General features: G+C 40.9%; 1 protein-coding gene across 15 annotated transcripts in view; it reads left to right on the top strand.

Moving 5' to 3' along the window:
* Positions 1 to 27685, top strand: part of EHBP1 (EH domain binding protein 1) — a 206149-nt gene that overhangs the window by 34664 nt on the left and 143800 nt on the right. For all 15 annotated transcript variants that reach the window (XM_053973088.1, XM_053973094.1, XM_053973095.1 and 12 more), the window contains exons 4-5: positions 2361 to 2456; positions 11472 to 11525. In XM_053973088.1, the coding sequence (XP_053829063.1) occupies positions 2361 to 2456; positions 11472 to 11525 (150 nt within the window). The remainder of the gene's footprint in view (positions 1 to 2360; positions 2457 to 11471; positions 11526 to 27685) is intronic.

Raw genomic sequence — 27685 nt, forward strand, 5'->3', positions numbered from 1 at the left:
TGCCGTGGCTGAGCCCTGACAGCGAGCCCTTGTCACCTGCAGCGGTGGATCCAGCTCCAAGTCAAGGCTTATAATCTGGGAGTTGAAAAGGTTTTTTGATAGAGGCCAGATGTAACTTGAAGAAACTGCAGCATAGAGGTGCCTGGCATGAGAAATGTTGCATTAGACTAACACTCTGCATCTTAATTTTAAATTACTATCAATTGCCGCTCCTCTGTGTTCCTCCAGCTTTGCTTTTCCCCTTTCCATTTCTCCTTCCCAACAACCCAGACAGTCCTTTTGATGTTCTCTTTTTCTGCCATGCTGTTTGTGTGATACAGTGTTTATTTTTCAAAGCCAGAGGAGGACTTAATAACATTAATGATCACAGAACAGCTTTGCTTTAAAATCTCATTAGTTAGAGCTTGTCTCCTGGTTGTTGCTTTCCGTGACAGAAAAACATATATATCCCTGTGTGTTTATTGTGTCTCACTGACTTTCCTGGTGAGAGGAAATGCTGATAAAGGGCTTGAAGTGAAGTGTTGACTGCACCAGTGAATGCTCATTTTCTAGGTTTTTTTTTTTAAATAGATGGAACAAGTGATCCTCAACTGAGCAGGCTGGCAGTGCCTGGACCTTGGACAGCAAAAGTTTGACATAATTGTCAGTATTGGCCAATTCCAGCAGGAAAGCACAGGTTTCAGACACACCATGAGCTCCAATTATTTTTGTGTGAACTGGTACCTGGAAAAAGAAAGGAGTGCCCCTATGGAGGAGAGGTTATTGATTTTACAATGTGCTACCAGGAGCAGGTGAGCTTGTGCCTGGCTCTGGATCACTGCTTGTGTCTGCTGAAGATCTCTGTGGGCAAGCTGGGGGGCTGCAGGTTCTGTGGGACAGAGACACAAACTGCAGCTTCAGTGTCTGTGGTAGTAATGGCATCTACTGTAGTGTGTTTTGCTGCTCACAAAATACATTTTTCTTGCAAAATATGTAAGCTTTGTTTGTGCTATTTGGTATTTTTTGCTCATTTATTCAGAAAATACATCCAGGCCCTCTCAGAATGATGAGATTAGACTGAAATTGGTGGAGTAAAACCAGTAGAAATTTGGTTATTTCGAGTTGCTCTTATTATAAAATTCCCTTTTTTTAGATGCTCCAAGTTGATACTCTGCAAGCACAAAGCATAGACACTCGCTGAAAAATCAGATCAAATTAGGCATCTTTGGGAGCTGGGGTTTCAAGCAGAACACCAAAGATAAAAAAATTAGTGATAAAACCAAAGGAGAGCTGGCAACATTTGGCACTCCCTACTGTACAGCGGCAGAGAGCTGCTGCCTCTACAGGGATGGGACTGCTTCTCCACCTTTGTCTTTCCCACTTTGGTACAGCAAAGTCATCCTTAAAGTTGCCCAGGTTACCTTAGCATCCCAGAGAACCTGAGTCACAGGTCCTGCTAACCTTATTAAAGCAAAAATATGTTCTAATAGCCTGAATCTGAAGTTCTGAGTGTTGGAAGGAGTATAAAACTGCAATGAGTGACGCTCTAGAATTAAAAAAGAAAAAAAAAAGCCAAGTTAATTTGTTTCAGGTAACAGTAAACAGATTGTACAGTCTGTCCTGATAAAACTTCCAGATGTTTCTAGTAACACCCTGGCTCTGTAGCTGTCAATTCTGCAGCAGCATCTTCCCTCATTTGTCTTACAGCATCACAAAATAGATTAAGTTGAGCTTGGGAAAAGGCATACTTATTCCAAACCAGAGCAGAAATGCTCACACATGGTGTTTTTTAGGACTAGCTGTTAAAATGTAAATACAGGCCATACACCATTCCAAACTGATGCTCAAAGGTAGACAGGTTCTCAGTCTATTTAACTGTTGGGTTTATTGTTATCTTTTCTAGGTGTAGGTACTCCAGCATATTCATTCTTAAAAACTTAAATGTTTTAGTAGCATTATAAATTATTGTTTTCACTTTTTTTCCCTCAAGTAAAGCTTCTGCTCCATTTATGTGTAAATGGGATTAGACCTGCACTATGTGTTGTACACAAAATAAATCTCAGCTTGCTACAGAAGTTCTGACCCTACAGCCTTAATTTTTGCAAGGCTCCGAGTGTCCTGATCTGTGCTATGTAATAAAAAAAGCTCAGTTTAGGACCTTGTGAGGAACAGCTTTATTTCAAGTCTGCTAGTGGTCTGAGTTTCCTTACTGTCATTCTTAATTGTGTCCTTTGAAGTGTTCAGTAGAGTCATGGGTTTAAGGATGTGACCTTTTTGGAGTCAGTGATATGTTACTTTTACTTGCATGCCCTGGGTCCTGTGGGAGTCAAGTCAGCACTTTTATAATGGTTTTAAACAACTGGGTATTTTTCTTCCTTTAGGCACACAGCTGGCAGCCTGGAATCAAGAACCCATACCGTGGGTTGGTGGTGTGGCCTGTACCTGAAAATGTTGAAATTACTGTGACTCTCTTCAAGGTATGTTTTTTTTTTTTTTTTTAAAGCATAATCTTTACTATTTCCTAAACAACACATGAAAAATTCTGTCTGGAAATGCCAGATTATAGTCACAAGGTCTAATCTTGCTGGTTTTATGTCATTAACTGCACAGCCTTATGTCCTCAGTTCAAATCTGGGTGAGAGGGATGGTGTGTTCCCTGCCAAAGCTGACTTCTGTAGTTTAGTTAACACACTGAAATACCCATTGAGCTGATTATGGCGAGGCACTGGCACAGAGACCAGCACATGTGTAACTGTGCACGTAGTACATGTGTAAGGACTTGGCATGGGTCACAGCCTGGTAGGTTTTCTTTAAATACTGGAAGGCAGAAGTTGTCACAGCACGGTCATTTCTAGACTTCCTTGTTCAGTTTCAGAGTTTCAGTGCATGCTATTGGCTGCAACAGAAGCCAGCTCCTCATTTCCCATTCCTTAGAATGCCACACAAACATCACAGCACTGATGTGATTGCAGCTGTAGGAGTGGATGTGCAGTATTTGATTACTACAGAGAATTATAAGATTTTACAGGGATTTTTTTTATTTTTTGAATTGCATTTTTTCTACTAAAAAAAAAAAGCTTATTTGTGTGTCTGTGAAGCAGGAGGAGGAAGTGATGGTTATGCTAGAACTTGTTTCCCAAATATCATTGGGCAAGGCCCTTTCTGCATAAAGATAAACAATGCAACTTTGCATGTGTGACAGTGTAGGAGGCTGAAGATTTCTGGGATTTTCATTCCATAGTTCTTCCTCGTTCTTTACTCTGGTGCCTTCATCTACATTCTGGCTGTTTTATTTCTAACTGCTCCCTTTGCAGCTTAGGGCAACAGTAACATGCTTCTTTCTAATTAGTAATATTTGTATTTCTTTGTCTTGGGGACTTTCCTGAGCTTGGAGTTGGCTTCTGATTAGCCTTAGAATGGGAATTTATTACTTGGTTCATTAAACCTAAAAAAAAGAGGGTTGTCTTCCCCCCTCCCCCATTCCTTTTTTTTTAAATTCCTGCCTTTGGGATTGCTCATGAGCACAAACTTATGAGGTTGACAACAACCAGAAAGTATCATAAACTTGTATCTGTTCTTAGCAAACATGTGGACTTCAACTGAGATTCAAAAGTTCACTACCCAAAATTGTTTGATTCAAAGACCTCTTCTTGGAGAGGTCCTTACTTGGAGAGGTTCTACTTTTCTACTAAGAAACTTGTCAGCATTGTGTGGCAATGCCACATGTCTGTACAATGTGAACATGCAGCACTGTAAATGATATTTGATACTGGAATGTATGACATTGCTTGATATTTTCAACATTTAAAGTGAAGCAGAAATGTACAGAAATCGTGATTGTGATTATTTCTCATCCTTCACATAACATCGTATAGTTTCTCTTGGGTGCAGCTCTGTGATACTGTGGTTTTGGAGTGAAGGTGTCTTCCAGCCTTCTCTTGCCATCCCATCTTTTTATTTACACTTGTACTGCTTCAGCGTTCTGTTATGTAGAACAGCACAGCAGCCTTGTTAGTTGTGTAACTGAGACTGAGGGAAGGATTATCTAGTGAGGGATGGAAGGGCCTCTGGAGCCAGTGTCAGGTATTACAAAAGCTTAATTTTACCCAGCACTAATTCTGCAGGCAGATCTGTTCACTGGACTTCTTCCTCCCCCCGCAAAAATGAGCCTGCCCGTCACAAGAATTGGTCTGGGAGGAGAGGTAGGAGTGTGAATAACCCCAGCAGCTCTGCTTTCTGTAAGTGGTACCCCTGGTCTCTAGGGGAATGAGCATTGGATTTATAATCAAAACATTGAGAACCATCACACTGTCAGGCAGCTCTTACTGTAAAATCTGCTCTGATTGATCCTCCAGCTCTTCTGACAAGAGTGCCTGTAAGTGGCCAAACGCCCTTTGTCCCCTGCAAGGGAATGCACGGGTGGCACACAGCAGCTCGTTGAGCAAGCTGTGTGATGCCCCAGGAGTGCTGTAGTGTGTGAGACCAGCAGCCTGCCTGAGCCAGCTGTGAGGGGCAGGAGATTGCAGGCAGAAGATGGTGTTGGCCCAGCTCAGGCTGTGCCCAGCTCCCTGATGGCTTTGCTGGCTCTGTGGTGCTTCAGCTGCAGCTCAGGACGTGTCCCAGCACCCACCTCAGAGCTGGCATTTCTGTAGCTGGTAGGTTCTGGGCAAAGGCAGTCCAAAAGAACTGGCTGTTTGTCACACAGCTGCTGCATTGTCTGGGCAGCACTGGAGCAGTGGGAAGGGAAGTATGTGATGGCACTCTGCAGCCGCCTTTCTGGGAGCTGGCTTGGAACTCGGGTATTTGTATTGTTCCTTCCTCTAGAAGAAAGGGGACAAAAAGACTGAAAACAGTAAAGTTGAGAGAAGGAGGCTGCTCATCTTGCAGTTCTGTAACAATCCTTTTTGGAGCCAGTCCCCTGCGAAGGATGGTGATTACTGAAGGTTTGGCACTTTGCAGTGCGTGCACTCAGCCTGGCCTTGTTTAACAAACAGGAGCTGCTCGCTTTCACCAGCAGCCCAGAGGCTCAGGGAGCTGCTGCCTCCGTGTCCACCCTGGCAGAGCCCAGAGCTGGGAGCTGGCTGCTGCCACAGGGCTGTGTAGCAATCACAGATAACAAATGAGTGCAGTGGTGCTGTTGGGAATGGAAGGAGTGGGCTCCAGACAGACAGCTATGTGTTGTGGGAAATGATTCACACAGCAGTGGCAGTTCATTCGTAAGTGGCTGTTGAAATGTGCTGCTGGTAGGATTAGGAGATAAGTCAAGGTTTCAAGTGGTGATGAGAATGTTAAGAGTCTTCCCTCCAGTAGTCAGTCGTGGACACTTGAGAGCTGGCTAAGCAAAGTCCCTGTGATCAGTCAACAGATGAGATATTCTACATTATCTGCACAGCCCTGCTTTGGGTGTTACCTTGCTTACAACATATTTGTAATTCTTGCACAAGCAAAGTACTGAAGAGATTACAACCTTTATTTAGAAAACTTTAATTTTGAGTAAATGTAAGCTTTTTTTGTTGGTTTGTTTCAATTAATTCCAGGCTGCTGGTAAAATTTCATAATGCCCTGGAGTGATGTGGGGAAAAGCATCATACAGATATATTGATTCAGCTTCCCTTGGCTAGCTGTAGCTCCTGCTCATCCAGCCACTGAAGTGCTAATTACATAAAAAGTTCCATCTGTTCTGAAAATTTAACTTCTTCCTTTGTTGAGCTCCACACTGATATTTAGTTATGCCTTGGGTTTTTTTTCAACCAAACTGGGGAGAAAGAAACATCACGAAACAATAAGCCTATTGTGCATTTAAAATCCATAATTTGTAGTGCTTTCATGGAAAGATTCACAAATGCCAGAAAAGCCAGAGCTGAATTCCTTCTTTTTTTTTGTTACCATGGTTGTGCTCCAGAAGTTAATTTTTTAGAGTCCCTGCATTAGCAAAGTTTAACTATGACATATGAAAACTTGTATAGTTTTCTGTGGGTTTATATACAAACACAAATCTTTATCAGCTGAAAGAGATTTTAAACCAGAAATTTTCACTGCCAAGCAAGCTCAATGCTTTTAGTAAAGCTAAATGAACATCAGTTGTACTATGAGGATTTAAATTGCAACATCATTCTTTTCTAGCTTCAAAGCAGAGTGCCTTCCTGTCCAAAAATGTTTGTTCTTCAGGAGCAAGCATGGACTTTGCTTCATTGGATTACACAGAACACTTGTTTTGTCAGTAATGTACGTGGTTTATCACACCAATGTACCATTGCAACAGCAGGGACCATTACCAACTCTTAATTCCAAGAAAAAGACATTTTTAAAGGCATAGCTTTCTAAGCACACAAAAAATATTTATGAGTAAAATAAGAATGAAATAGATGATCAAGACATACTTGTGTAGTTGAAAGTATTCCTGTCCCCACATATTACTCAGAAAAAATCCCTGTCATTTTTCTTGAAAGCCCAAGTCAATCATGCTTTGATTTTATAGAATAATAACTGGCCATGCTGTAGCAGGATCACTGCACCAAAGCCAATGTGTTATCTCAGGGGAGGAAAAAAAAGAACCCAAATCAGCCCAAAACCTCTTCATAAAGCCATTTCTCAGAAGTAAAAACCAAGTTCAGGTTCAGAGCATACTTATTTCGCTTCAGGAGGGAGCAGGGGCTTGACCAGAAACTATGGAGAATACTCCATAGGAACAAAAACCTGTTCCATAGGCAAGGTGTTGTCTGTCAGATATAAAAGTCATAAGCTTGGGGAAGTAAGCACATTTTCACATGAAAAAATTAAGTGGTTAAAAACTTAAAGGGTTAGTGGGGGACTAATTTTTAAAAAAGATTAAAAAAAAAAAAAAAAAGGACATTAAATGCTTGTTGCCTTTCTAGCCCAGAGGCTTTACTGGGAAGTGTGAGCTTGGTGTGCTGATGCACAGGGATGTTCCTGCCAGTCTCCTCAGAGCTCCCTGCTTTCTGGTAGCTCCAATTAAAGCTGATCACAGTTGTATGTGATTTTCTAGACTAATCAGACCTCTGTAATCGGCGTTGAAAGCAACAGGAATTGGGTCAAATTTTGAGTCTTGTGCAGTTTCCAGCAGGCGAGTACAAAAGCTGAGGACAGATGCTGGAGAACCCGGAGCATCTGCTGCAGGTCACTGGTAAAGGGAGATCACACACCCTGTCAGTGTTTGATGTGATTCACTGTGACAGTCCTTAAGTAGTTATTCCCCAAGAAGAAAGGCTGAAGATTAAGGCTGGTATGAAGTGATCTAATTGAAAGACAGGCTTCAAAAAGCAGGAACGCTTAGGGAGGAGGCATGGGGAAGGGAGGGAGGAAGGGACTAACAGTCTGAAGATCTTCCCTACCCACTCTGCCTGCTGATTAGGAAATGCAGCAGTCCCCTGACATATCCTTTGTTCCTATTACAAGAAATACAAAAGTAAATCTGAATATAACCTAAATTATTGGAGAAGGTTTACCTTTCTTCAGTTACCTGAAACCACCTTGTACTCTGTGGAAAGGATCTAGTCCTTGACAAGAATGGGTTCATGATGGACTGATCAACAGAGAACAGAAAAATGTGTCTGACATGTCCTTTGCTCTTCCCAAGCCCAGAAGAGTTGACTTTTTGGGTAGTTGTCATGTGGATGGGCAGAATGGTGTCACAGAAAGAGGCTAAGGGGTGGGATTGCAAAGAAAAGCTGATGTCCTGTCTCTTCCAGGACAGTTCCCTACTATTTCCTTCTTACCTGAGTATTACTTTTGGCACACTAAGGTCACCTTATGAGACAAAAAAGAGAGGGAAAAAAAGGTAGAGAAAAAGAGCTCTAAAACTTAGCTCAAGATGCTGAAAGGGAACATCAAATTGAGACAAGAAAATGAGACCCATGTCTTGGTATTAAAAATGTTGGTTCTTTTTTAACATAGTAAAAAGAGGAGGATCAACAAGCTGTTCAATCCATTTGCCCTAATGCTTACAGTTCTCAATTCATGGTGAAACCATAGTGACTGTTGGACAGAGTGCAGTTCTGCATCTTTTGTACACTGGTGAAACAAATATGCATTAGCAAAAAAAAAATCTCTTGGCAACTCCCCTCATGTTACAGTGAGATGTGAGGCAATTTGTTCCTTGATTTTTTAAGGAATTTCCATTATCATTTGCTTTTAGGAAGTGGGAATCAGGTCTGTTTATAATTCTTGACTTTAGGTATTCCCAGCTTGTATCTGGGAATACCTAAAGTATTCTATGAATACCTGCAAGAATACGATTCTTGCAGGTGAGGTGAGGTTTTGTATGCCCTGTTACCAGAGAGTGCTTTCATAGAGTATTGGAGCACTCCAAAGGCTGCTATAACCATTACTCCTGGAGTTATTCTTCTTTAGAACAGCATTTTTTTCCCTAAAGCATAGTCACCTATTCTATAGTCCTGTACTCCTCAAATAATAGTTTGCTAGATACATCACATGAGTTTTTTTGTGGGGAATGAATGGAGAATATGGATTAGCCAGTGAGGGAAGTATTTGGTGTTGTGGGTTTTTTTTTACTGGTATTTACTCTCTTCAAATCCAAAATAAGATTAAAGATTAGCCAGATTTATAGAAACAACACCTGTTACGGAGACTACATGAGTAAATATTAGCCCCAAATGTAACATGTTGTTTGCAATAGAACCTGTGTTATAACTGTAATCATACAAGAAACTGTGTTACAACTGTAACCATACAAGTATCTGTTTATGTGACCAGGTAATAAAGTTGTAAGTTAATTAGAAATAGGACTCTCTATGCTGCTCATTAGGCTTCTGATAAAAGCATTTTAGTGGAAGAGTGAAGCCACTTGTGTCTGTTTTGAGGAAATGCTGAGGCTTATGTATATAAAATTATTCAGGGTTTTCTCTTTCTGTAGACATTTTAAAACTGACAAAAAAGCATGGCTTTAAAAAAAAAAAATCTGTATTCCAGCCTTTAGATCTGGAATATCTTACACATATGCAAATTGTTCATGCATCAGCATATTTCATACTCTCTGAACATTTGGTAAGGCTGTTCATTAGAGGAGTCCTTGAAGCTTTTAAGGGCTGTTTTGGGGCCATACACTGCATTTATCTTCCTGAAGTGTTCACAACTTGCTTTCAGGTGTGTGCTAAAATGTTGAACATTAAGGAGTCTTTGCATTATACGGTGTTATTTTGCTCTGTCAGGTGATCAGAAATACTCAGCAGAGCACCTGGTTCTGTAGCCCTCAGAGGTGTGAGTTTTATTGCCACTGACAGAGAGCTTGGTTTGACTTTATACATTATTGCCTTGGAGGAAAAAAACAAGGAATGTTTTGTTTGTTATGTGGGATAAAATATTGGACCTTGACGCTGGAAGCAGTTTTAGGTCAGCCTGCAAGATTGTCCTAATAGCTTTTGGGGGAGTTAGGGGGGAAAAAAAATGAGCAGGATGAAATATTTAAGAGTTGAGTCACTTATTATGGAGTAGCTTATTAAAACATAAAGTGGTTAATGATCCCATTAAATCTCATTATGTCATTTCATGCTGTATCAAAGGAAGCAATTTAGCAGAAAGGTAATTGCCCCAGGTTAACTCTTAAAAATTTTAAGTATTTAATAGCTGGATTACAGAAAGTTAGTTACATCTTTAGAATTTATATAGTATACCCCAAACCCGCAGGTATCATGCTTTATTTACATAATGCAGAATTCCAGAAACCTGATTAATGTGATGGAGATATAATTACATAATCTGATATTTACAAGACATTAATTGGAACACGGAGATACCTCAGTATAATTTTGTATGTATCTACTTGCCCTTCCATCCTTATGGTTAGTGGTACAGCATGTTTTGACACTCATTTGCAGTATTTAAATTAGTCTCTTTTTTAAAAAACCTCTTAAAATATTTATTCATATAAAAAATTAATAATCAGTTTTGACATAAGTTTTTAGCAGCATATTCTTTCACTGAAAGTGTTTTATGGGGGGCTGCATGGGAAACCCACTTGGCTGGGTTTTGGAGGAAGGATGCACAGGAGGAGATGGGATAATATCCTCCTAGAGCTGTTATTGTAGTTAATCCAAAAAGGAGGTTTAATTAAGAGAACACTTCCCAAGTTTTTTGTGTGCTGGAAAAATTTAAAAAAGCAAACAACCACTTTTCTCTGGTTGTTGGCGCTATAAACTCATTACTTGCAAAATATTTTGTGTATTCAAAGAGAACTAGTTAAAAAGTGGTACAGTCCTCTCCTCACTGTCTGACTTCAAAGCAAAACTGAAGTGAAACAAGGGTGAAAGCAAAGACTAAAATAAGGTGAGTCAAGAAGGTTAAATGTGAGGCTTGTAGCATTCTGGAAAGAAAAGGAGGATGGTACTAATGGATATAAAGTGGAAGCAAAATATCTTGATGGATTTTTGTTAATTTAGAGCAGCAAGATGGAATTGCTGTGCTTGCTGTAGTGTCAGGACTAGTTGCCAAATATTAGCAAGAAAACTGGGATGCTGAGGGGTCTCATATACGATGTTGGGAAATGCTGATGACATGGAAGTGACATTTATCTCCAAACACCTATAGTGTGCAAACATCAGGGGCAGAGGAGCGAGTGTTCTCCTGTACCTAGAAATAATAGGATAGAATTGAGCTGTAGCAAAAGCAGGTTTCATGTAAAAAGCAAGACTCAAGACACATTCTCTTGGTGTGAGATTCTATTTTGCAAGAGGAGTAGAAGTTTTGCTGCAGTTGTTCAGAACTTGGACTGGATGATTAATTATTAAAAAAAAAAAAAAGTATTTTGTTTAAAGTAGGATCCTTGATAGAGGCTTGAGAGGAACAACTTCGTGTCTTCACTGTTGCTTTGCTTTCAGACAACAACAATACAGACCACTCCAGCAGACTGAAAGCTCATTAAATTTAAAAAAAAAAGTGCCAAATATATGAACTTCATTGTTATTTTTCTTCCTGTTAGTGAAAATGTTTTCTGATCCTCACATGTGATACGATAGAAATGTTGTGAACTCAAGACAAGCACTGAAGAAATCTGCAGTGGGAGGAGGTGCTGTGCTGAAGCTGTGACTTTGGATCTCTGCTTGTGCCCATAGAGTCTGGGCTTAGGGAGGGTTGGGGTGTGCATCTTCTCACTCCTGGTGGAAGATTTGGATTTGTTGTGTTTGTTTGGGAGGTGGAACTTGAGAATTAAACACGGATTTTGCTTTTTTTTTGTTTTCTTTTCCCCACTCAATGGAAGGAAACCAAATTGCAGGCCTTCATCAGCATCAACCTCAAGTTTGTATTTTTAGGAGACTCTATTAAATCCTGCCAGTTTTACCCCAACTTGTTCATCATATAATGGACATCCCATAAAGCCTACATCCTAACTAAAATATTTCCCTCTGGCATCTTCTGTGGGTAAAAATAATTCAGAGTATACGAAAATCTTGGCTGTTTTGCAGTCTCTTGCATCCTGGATTATTTTTAGACTCAAATTCTCTGGTTTGTTTTTCTAGGATCCCCACGCTGAAGAGTTTGAAGACAAGGAATGGATGTTTGTCATAGAGAATGTAAGCTGGAATGTTGTTATGCTTTTTTTATACGTATAAGACTTAATAATTGAAAAATATTAAAAGGTGTCCAGATGCTGAAAAAGTCTTGAATACAATTTGAGGAGCTGAACCACAGTAAACCCTAGCTCTGTAGTAATGAAGGCTTATTCAAATACCTATTGTTATGTTACAACTCAAATGCAGGAGAGGGGAGTGCTGTACTACACTGCTTCTGTTCCTTCCCTGTAAGCCTCAGCCTGCCTTGCATTAGTTTGCTGTGAGCAATGGAGTGAACAAGTTAGAGCTGGGTCATGACTCACTGTTTTATGGGCTGTGACACATTATTTGTGTCTGAGCAGGGCAGTGAGCAAGTCAGAGCTGGGTTGTGACATCTGTACGTCCCAAATGGCAGCACACCCTTCTGGGGCTGAGTGCCACTCTCTAGGGGAGAGCAGGGCTTCACTGCTCGCCTTTGATGGGTGAGGAATTTGGGGAGGATGGGAAGGTGGCACCAGCAGTGAGGAGTGCGAGTCATGAGCTGCTCCCTGGGGTCCCTCTGCACGTCCTATGCTGTGGCAAGCACATTTCTCTCTCTCTCAGGATTTTTCATAGAGGTGCACAGAGAGAAAGAAAACAATTTCTATTTCTGCTCCTTGTTTTTCTCATGTGGAATGTGTTTGGAGAATTGTTTAGCTGGGGTGATTGCTTGGTTGGATTCTGGTGAGGATTGTTTGAGCCTGATGGCCAATCCAGCCCACCTGTGTCTAAACTCTTGAGAGAGGGTCATGAGTTGTGAGTTAGACATGGTAGTTAGAACGAGTAGGTTTGTAGTTTTAGTGTCTCCTTTCTATAGTATATTAATGTATTATAGCATAGTTATAATAAAGAAATAATTCAGCCTTTCTGAACTGGAGTTGGACATCACCATTTCTTCCCACTGGGTTCACCTGCATTTTACAATACTGTGCCCCGAGTGAAAACCCAAAAGCTGCTCCTGTGAGTCTCCAGCTCCTCCAAGCCAGGAGCTGAGGGCTGTACAAACAGCAGGCTTTGCCAAAGTGCAGTGCTTGACATTGCATGGAGCAAGTGCTTCATGAGGTACTTTTTTCCTTTCCCTTCTCTGTTCCGGGCAGCAGCTTCCGCTCTGGGGCTGCCTGGCTGAAAAAAGGGGAAGCTGCTTTACTCAGGGTTTTCTTGAAAAAGAAACTTTGTCTTCAAATATGTTTTAAAGGATTGTGGTATCAAGACAGTGTTTATTGCTCATTAATATAGTTTCATTACAGACTGTTTCTCAGTAACATATTTTTTATATTGTTTTTAAACAAAAAAGAAATTGCTCTTCTACCAAGTAGCACTGAAGTGTGGGGAAGCAGTGGGTTTTGCATGATACCTTTTTCTACCTAAAAATGCTTATTTTTCTTGTCAGTATTGGAAAATGATTTGAATATCTAAAGCTAAGGTTTATTATTATCATCAGTAACTGAACATTTAAAAGGGCTGAAAGCAAAGTGCTTTATTTATAGTTTTGTTTTGAATGTCAAGTTTCTATTTTCACCTATGCCACTTGTTAACACAAAACATAGTTTAGTTACTGTTTCCTGGAGTTTCCTTTTTTTTCCTCACATAGTTTATTTTAATCAGGGCAGTCTCCATCCCCAGCTGTCACCATACAAGTAGCTCTGGATAAAACAATGTCAGTGTATTTCTCAGCCAGCCCCTCTGGGTATAGCTAGATTTCCTGTGACGTTGCAGATGATTTTTTTTTCCAGGGTTTTATATGGAGCATGTAGACTGAGCTTGTGTCCTGCTTTCTTTACATGTCAGTGTATTCCCTGTAGAGGGGGCAGCAGACCATCTGCTGCCTGCTGTTCTTGTTCTGTGCCTCACACCTTTGCTGAGCTGTGCAATCTTTTGTGATATGGGAACTTCTTTACAGTTGTGCTGTTAGTCCATCTCACAAAAACTGCCAAATAGTCACTGGTAGGCAGATGTTTATTCTTTGATTGGAGGATATAGAAGTAATATCTTATATATTTAATAATTTTACAGCAAAAATTACTGAGAGCTAAAGAAACTATAAAACTGGCTGCTTTCAGTTACCTCTTTCTCCTTATTTTTTTTTTTTTTTTTTTAAGCTGGAAGAGATGGAGAAACTCTTTTCCCAGGGTAACAGCTCCACTTAGTGGTGGATGAAAACATGTTCATCGGTTCGAGCAAGTCCCAGATGTTCCAATGGCTGGCTGACATTCCAGAGCATGGGACATTCTAACAGAGCCTGTTAGAAATAGGGCAGCCAGGGAGGCAGGAGGTTTTTCTCCTCACTCCTTAAATTATAGGCGTTTACCTTCTTCGGGCCTAAAGTGTATTTGGCCTGGTTTTACAACAATGTATTTGTCATTAACCTGCCAAGATCAGGTCACCTTTGGGAAGCATGGGGACATTCAGAGTCCTTTGGGATCTTTTCTGTTTTGTCCAGGGATGTTTTCTGTCCTGCTAGGCTGCAGGGCTTCCCTTCCTCTTTGGTCAGCAACACTCAGAACACAAAATACTGAGGTCTGAAGAGCTTAGCCATGTGCTTTAATTGTGAATTCTGCTAGAAATTTTGAGTTTGTTTCTTTTTTTAATTAGCATTAAATTGAGTCTTCAAAATCATTTTGTTATGTTTCGCTATGGCTGGACAAATACCAGGTAGAAGAGATATACAGCTGCAGTTTGATGTCTTTGCAGGCAGATGCTGCCAAATTCCAAACAAGTTTATTCTGCACTTTCAGATGGATTTCTAAGTAGTGATGAGATGATTTGTGCAAGAAAGCCATGCTGTAAATGAAAAGGAAACAAGATACTTGTTTTTTGTGGTTATTTTCTTGTTTGGGGTAAACGTACATTACTTCCATGATCCTTTATCTTGATTATTGTAGATTTTTTTGTGGCTGTGTTTTTATTGCCCTAGTCACTCTGTATTTATATTCTTAGTAGGTGAACTTTGTCATCTACTGTATGTATAATTCATAAATAGTTTGATCATAGAGCAGTTTCTTACCATTTAAATCTTGGTATTCATTTTCCATCAGCCTTTTCTATATCTTTATCTCCTTCACAGCTGTGTTCTGTGTATATTTACTGATAACTTTCTTGTCTCTAATTTAATCTCTCTTTAACCACATTCTATATAATTGATTATCTGCTTTTTCTCCATGAGGCAGTTCTTGGAATTCTTTTGGTGTTTTCTTATGTTCTACTGAATTATAACATTGGATGTTCAGGTTGGCTGTTGCAAGTAGGAGAGCAAGAAATTCACAACTAAGAAAAAGACTTGCCCATGTGCAGAGTGGTAGCAGGCTTTCAAAATCTCACAGACTGCTGTTAGTGTATTTTGCCTATTCCATTTAAAGAGCAAGGATGAGTTGCCTTCTATTTTATAAGCCCCTTGCTCTAGTAAGTGACTTTTCCTCTCATAGTTTCTGTGGATAACTTGAATATATGCTGTTTCCACACTTGGTTCCTTTCGCTGTCTGAGCTCATTGAGTGTCCCCTCAGAGGTGCCAGGAGGGAGGGCAGTTTTGAAACAAAGACTGCACCTCTGAGAAGAGTTCAGCTGACCTGAAGTTTTGGGCTGTGTTTCTTGGTCTCTGCAGATTACTTAGCTAATGGAATGAGAAAGGGATAGGAAGGAAGAGAGGAGGTTTAAATTGGTCCAGAGATGTGGAAGCTTTCACTGGCTCTATGTACAAGAACTTTGTCTCAAATAAAAGTATCTGAAGCAATGGAAAAAATGTCATTTTGCTTCCTAGCATGCTCAAAGCATGGAAAAGTACATAAGAACATCCACTGAAGACAAACTATAATGTTTACTTGTTTGCTGGCAGTTTTGTAGACAGTTACTTCCTACATTCTCAATGAAGCTTAAAGTCATGGAATGTTTTCCGACTTGAAACTGCACAGACTATGAAACAAGTTTCCCAGCCTTTTGTCAAAAATATTTTTGAGCCCATGTTTGTGTGTCTAATAGCATAGTAATATATTCCAAAGTTCATAGTAGGCTTCTCTATCTTCCCACCTGTGCTTATGTTTCACTGTTGTCCATAAGTCATTCCCAGGGCTCAGGGCTGTGGTGAGCAAGCCCTTTCCAGTAGGAAATTCCACTGGCAATAATTGCTGTTGTTCCTCACACAAACTGTAGCCCTCTTTTTATATGGCAGGCCTATTAAAACTTGGTCTTTGCTAATTCCAGACCTACTGATTTGGCAGAAGAATGGAGAAACATGCCCCACCTGTTGTTGAAGCTTTGCTCATACATTCCTGTGAGCTGGAGCTGGAGGCAGCCTCACCTGTCTTGTATTGTTGCCCCAAGGCAGCATAATTCCAGACAAACACTTGCCTAAACAGTTTTAAAAAAAAATTTAAGGTGGGCTCTCTGCAGCATTGCCAGTCAGCCTCTTCCAATGGTCCATTGTCCTTGTGGGGAATCATTCTGGCCCAGATCTTTGTTGATACACTTCAGGCTGCTCTTGGTTTTCTTAGCAATTACAGCTCTGGAGAACAGAGTCTGCTCTCTGTGGCTGGGGGCTCCCTCCTTCTGGCCTCTGACTAATGGACCCCAGTAATGTGACAGTGTTTACATGTGGGATTTCACTCCCTGTGATTGCATTAGCAGGTCATTAGCATTCTCTTTCCACGGATTCATTTATGAGAGTGCTCAGTGTCCTGCCCTGCTCCTGCTGCCCATGGCTTTCAGGAACTAGCTGTGCCCAGCTCTGCCTGCACTCTGTCACCTGCCTGGGGAAGCATTCCAGGCAGAATTTCCAGGCTGTTCTTATACTGAGATCTAGGAAACTGGACTGACTTCTGCATCTGTCCTTTTTAGGGAGTCTTCGAAAAGGCTTTGATGCCTTTTTAGACAGTGTTTTCTAATGATGCCTTTTTGAATAGACCCACTGAAACTTCTGGAATGAGAGAAAAAAGGAGTCTAGAGTTTGCTGTTCATGCTTCATTTTATTGATACATGTGTGTTCTTTTTGTAGTTATCATCCCCCAGTCCACCCTTCCCCCTGTTGCCTCTGAAATTCTGGATTATGGTTGCTCATGATGATTTCTCATTTTGAATGCCCTGGAGCATGTTTTATCACTCACAGATTTGGGGAGATTATTTCTCTCTCTTGAAATGCCTGACATGACACCACTAATAAAGGTGATAAATAAGGTGAAAGTAATGGGAAAGAGAGGGCAGGTGGTGGGACATAGAAACGAATTTCTTTCTAGTCTTAAAGGAGACCAATTTTAAATGTGATACAATAAAATGAGAGATTAGCAAAAAGTTACATTGTCATCAGATACAGCTCTGAATATGTTGTTTTCCAGATGAATCTTTTAGAGAAATAACTCATTTGAATAGGAGCAGTAATTAGCACAGAATTTTGGTAAAAGCATACTTTTTTTACTGGGTGGTTGAATATCTGTTACTATTGTACTGCTGCAACACTAACTTTGCAAGGGCAGGTTTTGCCCTACATCTGAATGAAAGCCCAAGTCTGATCTTCCCACCTGTTTCTGGAAATAGATGTTGGGGAGCAAATGCCAGCATAACACAGGGAATTGAAATTCTCAGTACTGCCAATGCCACTTGCTGGAAGAACCTGGGGGAAAAGACTGACATAGGAACAGGATGAATTCCTTACTTGCTGATCAGTTGCTCTATCAGAATCTATTGCAAAATCTTGGATATCTCTTCTAGTGCATCTTTGTACCATGTGAGAGCTCAAGTTTAAATTGGCTATTTCCTTTATTTAAGAAAAAGTAGCAAAAGCCTCTCGATGCATTCGTTTTGTATTTTTTGCTTGAAGTAATCTTTTGCTTAAAATAATAATTGATTTGGTTAGCTTTTTTCTGAATTAAATGTCTGCATTTAATGTATTTAGGATAGCTTATAGTTCAGACATGCTCTCCTAGTCCTTTAATTCCCCTGTCATATTCTGCTGTGTGTGATTATGTGAACTGTGACTAGCTGCCTGTGTAAATTAGGCTGAGTATTCTGGTTTAGATATAGCTAGGAATTAAATGCTGCTTTGTCAGCTGTCTCGCTCTTGTTCTGCTTTAAATGTAATAGAGATTCAGAAAACCTGTTTTACTTTTAGTTTTTGCTTACATTAAATATTTAGCACTTTGTTCTAGTTGAGAAATCTCCAAGATTAGGCCTTTGGAGCAAAACTTGCAGAAATTGTTGTCTTGATTGGCTGCTCTGGTTGTAAAGGAACCAGGGTAGGAAATCTTTCTTGGAGGCCTGATCCTGTGCTTTTCCAGTAATACATTGTTGTTCCTTCTGTGCTCCATGATGGCCTTTCTGGGTAATTTCAACCAAAAGGGAAACACAGTGACTCCAGAAAGGAGCAGGAGAGAGGCTTCTGCACAGAGTGGGTCACTCTGCTTTGGGGTGTCTGAGGATGGGTGATCCCCCTCTGTGTCCACACTGACCCTACAGGAGTCCCTTACTTAAACAATCCCCTTGGATTTGGCATCTTCTCTGAAAAGTACAGAAGATAGTGGAAGTGGATTGCACACTTGAGTTCTGCTGGAGAAATTCTGTACCAAATGCTGTAGGACAAGTCCACTTGTATTTAGGGCAAGTGTGAAAGACTGTGGGTGTTTTCCCCTCCACATGGCCCAGCACAACGGGGAGGCACCAGCAGCCCTGGTTCCAGGCAGGCATTGTGAGGGCAAGAGCTCCATAAACTTTTTTGAACAGCACAGTTAATTAATTGATATTTTGACCTACAGCCACTCCTGTATTCCTGCATCCTCCTTAGGACATAGAACTTACTGTCTGCAGTGTCGTTTTCCTTCTGACCAAAACAAGACCGTGCCCAGATCACCTGGAATTAGGGCCACTGTGAATCCTTTCTGACATTAATACATAATAACCTATTAAAGCAGAGCTGAGAGATGACAAAAATCTTACTTAAATAAGAATTTTAGAGAAATTTCTAAAATAACTCCTAATATCTAATTAACTTCTTATACTTCTAATAGCTTTTTTATCCTGAATGAGTGTGAAATGTGAGTCCATTGATGTCTTCTCTACTGTTTTTTTTTTTTTCAAAAATAGTTATGAAAATTTTCTTTTGGTGTTCGATCTTCATCTCCTAAATGAAATGCAGTGCCCAGACTGTGCTTTAAATAGTGTTGTTTCTGATGCTGTGTTAATAGCTGCACTAAGTGCATCTATAATATCAAATATAATTTGGCAGATGGCAATTTAAAAAACTATACTGCAGCATTTTGGCTTAACATTTTCCTGTGAAGGAGACATCTCATTTTCTGGTATTTATGCTGCAGTTACGTGGGAGGATCCTGCAAGTGGCAGCTGGAAAGAGGAGGCCCCTGGGCTCTGGGCAGAGCATCCCGGGTGTGAGGCTCTGTGTCTCACAAAGTGTGGTACCATGAACATACGTGGCAGCATTTAATTTATACAGTTATTATTGATTCACAACAGTAAAGTACAACTGTTTTCTAAATTGCTTAGGCCCATTTTGTTTGGTTTTTGAGGGGAGGCTATTTCCTGCTAGAAGAATCTGTCTCCTGTAGCCAAGTTGTACAAAGCAGCTGATTGGAGTTGCTATCAGTGATGTCCTTTGCCACCTGGAGGGGGGAAGCTGATAAACAAGGCAGACAGCTTTGGAAACAAACCTCTAATACTACATTAGGCATGTTTAAAACCAGCAGTGTGTTTCAGCCACTCTTAGCATATGTTTATTCATAGGAAATCAGCAGTACAACACACTGGCCAGCGTGTGCAAGAGTCTGCATGAGGTCGTTTCTCTTTCAGACATCAAATACATAAGAGTGTCTTGGTAATTGTTTTACAGTGGGGTTCTAATCATACTCCAGGCATAAAGTGAGCCAAGCAACTTGCCTTTTAATAGAAAAGTGTTTGCTTTTAAGCTTGTTTAGCTTGCCCCATTTTTTCTGGTTTTCTGTGTCTGAGTGTGTTTTTGCATCTCCATACAGTCACGGCTGTGTGTTTGCTCTTGATGCGGTTCAGAATATCATTATGTAAAATACCACTGTCTGGGGCAGCATTATGATGGATAAATTTCATTTTTGACCTGGTAGCTGTATGGTGTTAAAACAGCAGCATATGCTGCTGCCATGTAGTGCAAAATACTCGGTATGGAAAATGGAAAAAATGGCAGTGCATTTAATGAAAAATATTTTTGACATAAGTCACCTTCAAAGGCAGATAATCTGGGAGTCAAATTGAATATTTTGGTTGATTTGAGATAATACCTTGCAATTGCATGTGCTCAGGGTATGGAAATATGTGTCAAAAAAAGAATTAAAATATCCATGATTGTGTAAAATGTAGCTCTGCATTAAGTAACTGGATAGGATTGTACATGCAAGCAGTTGTAATTTAACTGAGAGCATATTATTTAAAAATAGTGGCCAGCAGCAGAACTATAGCCAGCTGACAGGAAAATAAGAGTTCTGTGCTCCTGAAAACCCTTGTTATTAGGGAAACCATCTGGCAGTGTAATAGCTCTGAGTGTTATTTCTTTCAGCCTCTTATCTTTGGTTGTTAGCTGTCTTAATAGAGTTTAATATAATAGAAATTAATTGACCTCCATAACTTAATTGATGCCATTTCATTCATTTCCCTCCCAGCATATTCTTCATTCTGAATTGGCGCTACACCATCACATTGTGTTTTTCCTGTGAAGTTTCTCCTTTCTTACTGTTTTGCATTATCAATATCTGAGCTAAATGGCTTCTTGAACCTTGACAGGCGGTAGAAACAAACTTTTTCTGGTTTAGCTTAAGTATGGTGGTAACCTGAGTCTTGGCTGGAAAGATTGCCTGAATAAAATGGTAATGAATAAGTTGCTGTAAAGGGCATTTTGTAACTTATCAGTGTTTTCTCTGTTTCCACATACTAGCATAAATATAAGAGTAAACTGAATATTTGCCAAATGTATGACTCATAAAGAGTTGCATCCCTGAACTCAAAGGTTGCTGTTCTGAGCACAGTGGACTGTATGTCCAGGTTCTGGCCAGGACAGGGTTAATTTTTGCAGTCTGGGAGGGAAACAGAGGAGGATGATTTTTCCCTAGCTTCTCACTCCTTTTTCCTCCTTCAGTCCTGTTACAGCTTTTGAGAATTTTCTATTTCCCTTGGCTGCTAAGGAAAGCATTTTGTTGTTGCTATGTCTGCTATGACTTCTCAGTGCAGTCCACACCTGCTTAGAGTCAGGACAGAGATTTCTGGGCAGGTCATTCAAAGATCTACCTCAAGGATGGACAGTCATAAGTGCCATGGAATGTGGGAGAAAAATGGGCCAGTATTTGGGGAAATTCTCTGCTCAGATGGTTTGGAAGTTCACACCCTGAACAGCAACGGGACCCTGGTAACGTGACAGAATATTTGCAAGGAGAATGCTGTGGCAACTCCAGAGAGGAGCAACTTATTGTAGTGTGTTGGGTCCTGGCTGCTCTTCAGCAGAGACAGTTCAAGACTAGACAGCAGCCTCAGGAGGAGGAGGAGGAAGTCAGATGTACAGGCACCCTGGCCACTCAAACAGAGCTGAACCAGAGGGGCAGCCTGTAGCAGTTGGTTCTGTACAGGAGGAGAAATCCAAGACCTAATCAGTTTGCACAGTGAAGGATGTAGAGGAAGCAGGGCCCTCACAACAGGAGGAAGAGCAGGGCCAGAGATAATCACCTGATCCGTATCCCAGACAGAGCTGTGAGATAGAGATTTCAGCCACCAGACTGGTGAGCTCCTGGTGACCTGGCTGCTCCAGTGCTGGGATATCACAGCCCATGGAATGGAAGCCAAGCACCTGGGATCCCTGGGATGTGGCCATTGACAAGGGGATTGGGAAGAGGACAGAAGCTCTGAGTCTCTGGAGGCCACTCCTGCCAGGTGTGCGGCAAAGGCCTCCCAAGGATGATCTAGTGGTGCACACAGGCAGGTGGAATGCCATGGAGGAAGGTACCTGAGACAGTCAGCTGTGCTGGAGGTAACCTATAAGGGTTCAAATTACAAGAGTCCCCTGCAGATCCAGATGAGGTCCAGAGGGCACAATCCCCATGGTGGAAATTTGTATGGAGCGTGCCACTGTTGTGTGCCAGCTCACTGGCATTGATGTCAATGAAAGGAGAACAAGCAGTGCTTCAGGTGACTGCCCTACTCCAGCAATATGAGAACCATCTCTTTGCCTCCCTAACAGCTTGTGCCTCAGCTGAGGAAAGACAGTCCAAGACTGTGGACAGACTGGAAAGACTTGAGCAAGTTAGAGAGGAAATGTTCTGTGTCCCACCAGTACAGACCAGAGTCTGCTACTGGGAGCCAGCACCCCTTGCCTGAGACAGGGGGTTCACACCACAAGGTACCCTGGGCTTTTACCTGCATGACCAGATGGAGGACAGGAGGAAGGGGGATGGAAAACCCACCTCTGCCCTGGCAACACGGGTATGTGAGTTGAGAGGAGGAATGGCCACCACAGGAAATTCTTTAAGGGTAAATGCTGCTCCAGTTTTCAGTGGGCAAGTCCTCAGACACAGGAAGGGGCAGGGAGTGAGTGGAGCATGGCTGGGAGAGTCTCAGTGGGAACACTGAATCAGGGAGAGCCATTCCTTAACCACAGCACTATCCTTCAGCAATTATATATATATATATATATATATATATATATATGAAGCATGATTCATGTAAAGACTGAAGATGGTACAGTTGTGTGTTATTTCTGCTTCTGGAGGGTTTTCTGTAGACTAGAACTGAGAACACACCAACCTGCCCTTCCTGGCAGTGTGGTAGGATGGCAGACTGAGCAGGCTGGATGGCAGGTTTTCCAAGTTTGTTTTTAATAGCATGTGCAGCATAGCCTGAGATAGGAAACAGCTGTGTCTGACTCTGAGGACTTCACCTGCTAAAACTAAATACACTTACTAGTTTTCAGAGATTTTCTTTAAAGACTGAGTTTTTATAATAAAGTTTTAGTGATTTGTACTATAAGAGTATTCTGCTCAGCAAGGGATAAGATTAAAGAAAGTCTTAAAGCTTTCCTCCCTAAAGCAAAACAATTCCATGAAACAGTCTCCAGTCAAAGGAAGGCACAGCACAAAATTCAAAGAACACATGCAATATTTACCAAACCAGAAGTGATGTTGAAAGTCATGTGAAGAATTGTGTCTCTTATTTTCATCTGTAAAGTAGATCCCTGAAATGAAAATTAGTTATATTTGATTTTTTTTTTCCTGTTGAAAAGTGAGAAATTATTTGAAATGTGAGATTTGGTACTGCTTTCCACTTTCGAATGCTAAATGAATTCTGAAAAGAAAACAAAAAGAACATAGAAATCCACTACCATCAGAAAATGAGAAGTCCAAGATGCAAGACATGGCTAATGACAATGACAAGGGGAGACTGAGGGAGACTGGATGGTCAGGCACTGTGGGCAGCAGGGAGAACGTGGCTCTTCAGCTTTTTATACTTTAGAGCCAAACCCTTTCAGAAATGAAGAGGATTATGTCTGTCTTCATCAATTACATTCAAATCATATTTTCTTGGTATTTTCATAGCAACTGCAAGATGGAAGGTGTTAAGTGACAGCTGAATTGCTGGAAGTCATGCTGTGGGATGGACATGATCTGGGAAGACACATCTGGGGAATCTTTAGTCTCATCCCTACCATGCAAAACTTTTCTGTGTCTCATGGCATGTGCAAAGCTTTTTCCCTATAGTAGCAAAATTGCCACAATTTTTAGAAATACACCACTCTTTTTTATTGGGGGGGGGAAACCTCTCTTGGTGCACTGAAAAGTGAGAAGAAGGAAGTTGAGGGAGATAATTCTGCCACTCCTCTCAGTTCTGGAGAGGCCTCATCTGGAGTGCTGTGTCCACTTCTGGGCCCCTCTGTACAAGAGAGCCCTGGAGTGAATCCACAGGAGGGCTCTGGAGATGTTGTGGGGACTGGAACACCTCAGTTATGGGGGAGGCTGAGCGAGCTGGGCCTGTTCAGGCTGAAGAAGAGTGTGAGGGGTTCTTACCAACATAGATCAGTATTTGGAGGAGGGTGTCAAGAGGATGGAGCCAGGCTCCTCTTGGTAGTGTCAAGCAGTAGGATGAGAGGCAACAAGCAGAAACTGGAGCAAAGGAAGCTCTACCTGATCATGAGGAGGAAAAGCTTTACTGTGATTGTGACTGAGTGCTAGAAAGGTTGCCCACAGCAGTGGTGGAGTCTCCCTCACTGGAGATGGACATCTATCTGGACAATGTCCTGAGTAACGTGCTCTGGGGGGACCCTGCTTGAACAGTGGTCCTTCCCCACCTTGCCCATTTGGTGAATCTGTGATTCTTTGAAAGTGGGCTTTACTTGGTTTGTGGTTGGTAGTTTTTCTACCTGTCAGGCAGAGATGAGTTGGAGTAACAGGCTGTGGTTTTAGAGCTGATGGTATGTGGCAATACAGTACCTGTATGGAAAGGCCAGTCGTGTGGGTGGGATGGAATGCTTGTGCTGAAGAATGATCTATCAGGGCATGGTTGCTTCAAATTGCTGAGTAATGCTGAAGATACTCATCACTATCACTGCCATGAAGAGCTCTCACATTGTCTTCAAGTTCAGGATGAGTAGGGATTAGCAATCTTTAACTCAGTTTGATTTGAAACTGGGTATGGTGGCACAAGAAATTGTGGTTATTCTTCCCATCTTGTGTGAAACCCCCACTCTGTGACACCCTTCTTGTCCCACTGCTAGCTGGGAAGCTTTTGACTGGTTGTTAAGACTGGTCTCCACTGGTGCACAGTGATGAGCAACGTGATGGCAGAAATTCTGAAGCCTGCTGATCCAGACTGGCGAGAAACAGGAACATCTTCTGTGTGGTGGTGCCAGCTAATAGGCTGGACCTTAGAATTTGAAAGGGAGGAAATGTAATGGTGTGGGACCACTATCTCTTAGCCTCTGGATTTCCCCCAAAGCTTAAATCAGGGCAGAGTGTAAAGCACCCTGCACAGTGTGTCCTGGTGAAAGCCCGTGCAGAACACTAACTTTGCATAGTGCTGGCAGTGTGCTACAGCCACTTGATGGCAGCCTTTGATTTGGTACATGCCTCATTAGCCGGAGCACAGTGCAGTGTGGCTGTAGTATTTGTAATGGAATAACACGTAAGAACTAAAGACTGCAAGGTATCTGGTTAATGTAGAGATGAAATGAATGAAACAGCAAGGCTAAGCTTTCCTGACCCTTCATGAGAGAATAGATGAAAAAAGGAAGAATGAGGTATTGTGCCGAAGGGAGATGATGAAATTCAAGATCCACACACATAATCTCTGGCTCAGCCTCTGAAATGTTAATCCCTGGCTAGAATTATTTGAGCTGTAGATTGCAATTTATCATCAAAATGGCACTGTGTCAAACAATACTTCTTGTATGTGTGATGTTTAGAACTATCCAATTTTAATATAAAATGGTTCACAGAGCACTGTCTAACATTTAAGTAGCAACTCCTTAAGCTCAGGATATTTTTGCTTATTTATGTAGACTTGTGGTAATCATGTAGACTTCTATTCCATAGATCACTCTTCGGGTCTTTTACCCACAGAGTATGTTTGAGAGAGTGACCTGTTTTGATCAGAGCAATGACAGGTGATGGGACTACTTGATAGTAATTCTAACACAAAGTGGCCAGGATGGTTTTTTTTGAGGTGCTCAGTTAATTTTTACAGTGAAGAAATCTGCCAAAAATTTGTTGATGGCTTGGAAATCCCCAAGATTTAAGAATAATGTTTTGCTGAGTTGTGCAAACAATTGTTTTGAGGTTAAAAAAAAAATTCTCATTATGTTTTACAAACTAGAATGCCCTTCAGGTTTTTCCTTTACTTGCTTTTAAAGTATGCCAGTAGAGGGAGTAGAAAAATTACCATCCAATAGGATAAAATATTCAGCACTAAAATTCAGCCCTTTCTCCTTTAGAAATCTTAGTTTTCATACTGTAGTCTGTTACTGAAAATAAAAGAAGATAAGCACAGTTCAGATAGTTTCTGAAATGCAAGGCCATATGAAAGAGCATAATTATTAGACAAGAATGTTTAAATCCAAATATATATATATATAAAAATTGCAACAGCAGTTTTTTTTCCCCTAAAACTTACGGTTTTTTGGAAAATCACAAAGTTATTTTATTGTTACACCAGACCCCGATGTGTTTTAGTGCATGCTAATTAATTAATTTCTCTGCGTTTATTTTGAAAAGCTTCCTCTATATAAATGTGCAGTTAAAATCGTGTAAGGCTTCTGCAAGCAGCTTAAAACCTGGGAGGAGCTGTTCCTCACATTTTTTTGCTTGGAAAAGGTGAGAGACTGAATGAGGAGAAGGGAGGAAGTGGCATGTGAATCATGCCAGCCTGGCAAATTTGTAATTCCTCTGTGGAAATTGTTTCAGAAAGTGCTGAGATTTGAAGCGGAAACTGTTTGGGATCTTCGCGTGTTTAAAAAGTCTGTTTCTCTGTGGCTATAATTAAAATCCCCTCTAAAAATCTGCCAGAATCAACAAGAGATTTTCCAAGTGTTTGGAGTGCTTGGTTAGCAGGTATATGCCGGGTGCTCTGGGATCGCAGGCCTGACTGAGCACTTGTGATGGCTGTGAACTGAACTATGAAGGAGACATTTGTCTTGGAGTGGGACCTTTTGTGTTAATCCTTCCAACCTTTATAGCCGAGCACTTCGGGATGATATTTAGTCAACGAAGAACTTGTATTGTGCACTTGTGATCCCTCTCCATCAGAAATGGGTGACCGTGTGGAATAACTATCAGTCTTTGATAAGAATTATTATTTTATTTTTTATTTCTCCTGCACTGTGGCCATTTTTCCTCAGAGCTGGTGCTTTCCTGGTGCTTTCCTGGTGCTTTAGTAGCACATATTGTTTCTAGATTGGGATTTATAAATGGGTACTCGGGAGATGAATGTCATTACATTGACAATATCTGTTTATTTGTGCATGCAGTTGTTTTCTGTACACCCAAGATAAACATGTTATCAAAGTATTTCTGAGCACAGATAGTCATGTCTTAAAATTACACATACCAGTGAAGCTTCACTGCTGCCTGCACAGCCCAGACACAGTAGGCACGGAGTATATAAACACAGTCGCTGGTTTTGCTGCTTTAGAAAAGGTATTTTTCTCCTCTGGCTGCCTTTTGCATGTCTCTGTGGTGTGAGTTGCTACATAAGATTGCTGGTTTTGGTTTTTGCTGCTACATCAGCCTTGGTATTTTAGCTGTTTGGGCTTGTGCTCTGCCTTGCTGATGTTGTGCCTCTGTGTGAGTTCTGTGAGTTACAAGGAGAGCAGTCATGCTTTCAAAAATGGGCACGGGACAACACTGCACAAAGGCATATTTTGTGCTGTAGCATCTATTTTTATTAGATGGTTAAAGTTTTTGCAACTTAAAACCAGTCATCCCTTAGTTGAGTCTTTGGTTTTGGGTTTCTTTGGGTTAAAAATAGGTTTGAAACTTTACATCTTTACTAGAATCAAGAAAGCTGTGCTTCAGTCTTTCACACGGCTGTGAAAGATAAGGCTGGTGTTTGATAAATAGGGAGTTCAAATTTGGTGTGGTAGTGGCCTTTAAACCAGGTATTCTGACCCCTAAATTACCTACGAATTTGAAGATCAGATTTGATTAATTTAGTAGCACTGAGCTATTTAAATGTTTAAACTTCCATTACATTCAAAATGCCTGATTAAAATTCTTGTGTCCCATTTTGCAGCATGGTGCTAATTAAACGTAGAATCTGTCTTTAAACCAGAAATTGTACAGAAGCAAGTCACAACAAATCTTGATAGTGTTTTGTGTTCTGGCTGGAAGTGGTATGAAGAACAACTTTTAGATTTTTGTGGGATGTGTACCTGGATTTCATTGTCAGGGTTTAAAAATTATTTTCTTCTAAGTAAAGATTTCAAGTTGCTGTACATAAAAGGAACAAAAGAGATTTTCAACTGCTTGTCTCCAAATTTTTTTTCCAAGTAATTCTTCTGTATTTTAGAGCTGCAGATACCAGGAAAGAAAATAAATCCACGTTTATGTACAGTGCCTGTCGATTTTTTTACTGAAGCAAAGCTAATGGCTGTCAAAAAAACTTCTTTCTGAGCTTACTGTGATGTCTGGCTTCTGTATTTCTTTATAAG

This window comes from Vidua macroura, chromosome 3, assembly GCF_024509145.1.
Source record: "Vidua macroura isolate BioBank_ID:100142 chromosome 3, ASM2450914v1, whole genome shotgun sequence".
NCBI classification, from domain to species: Eukaryota; Metazoa; Chordata; class Aves; order Passeriformes; family Viduidae; genus Vidua; species Vidua macroura.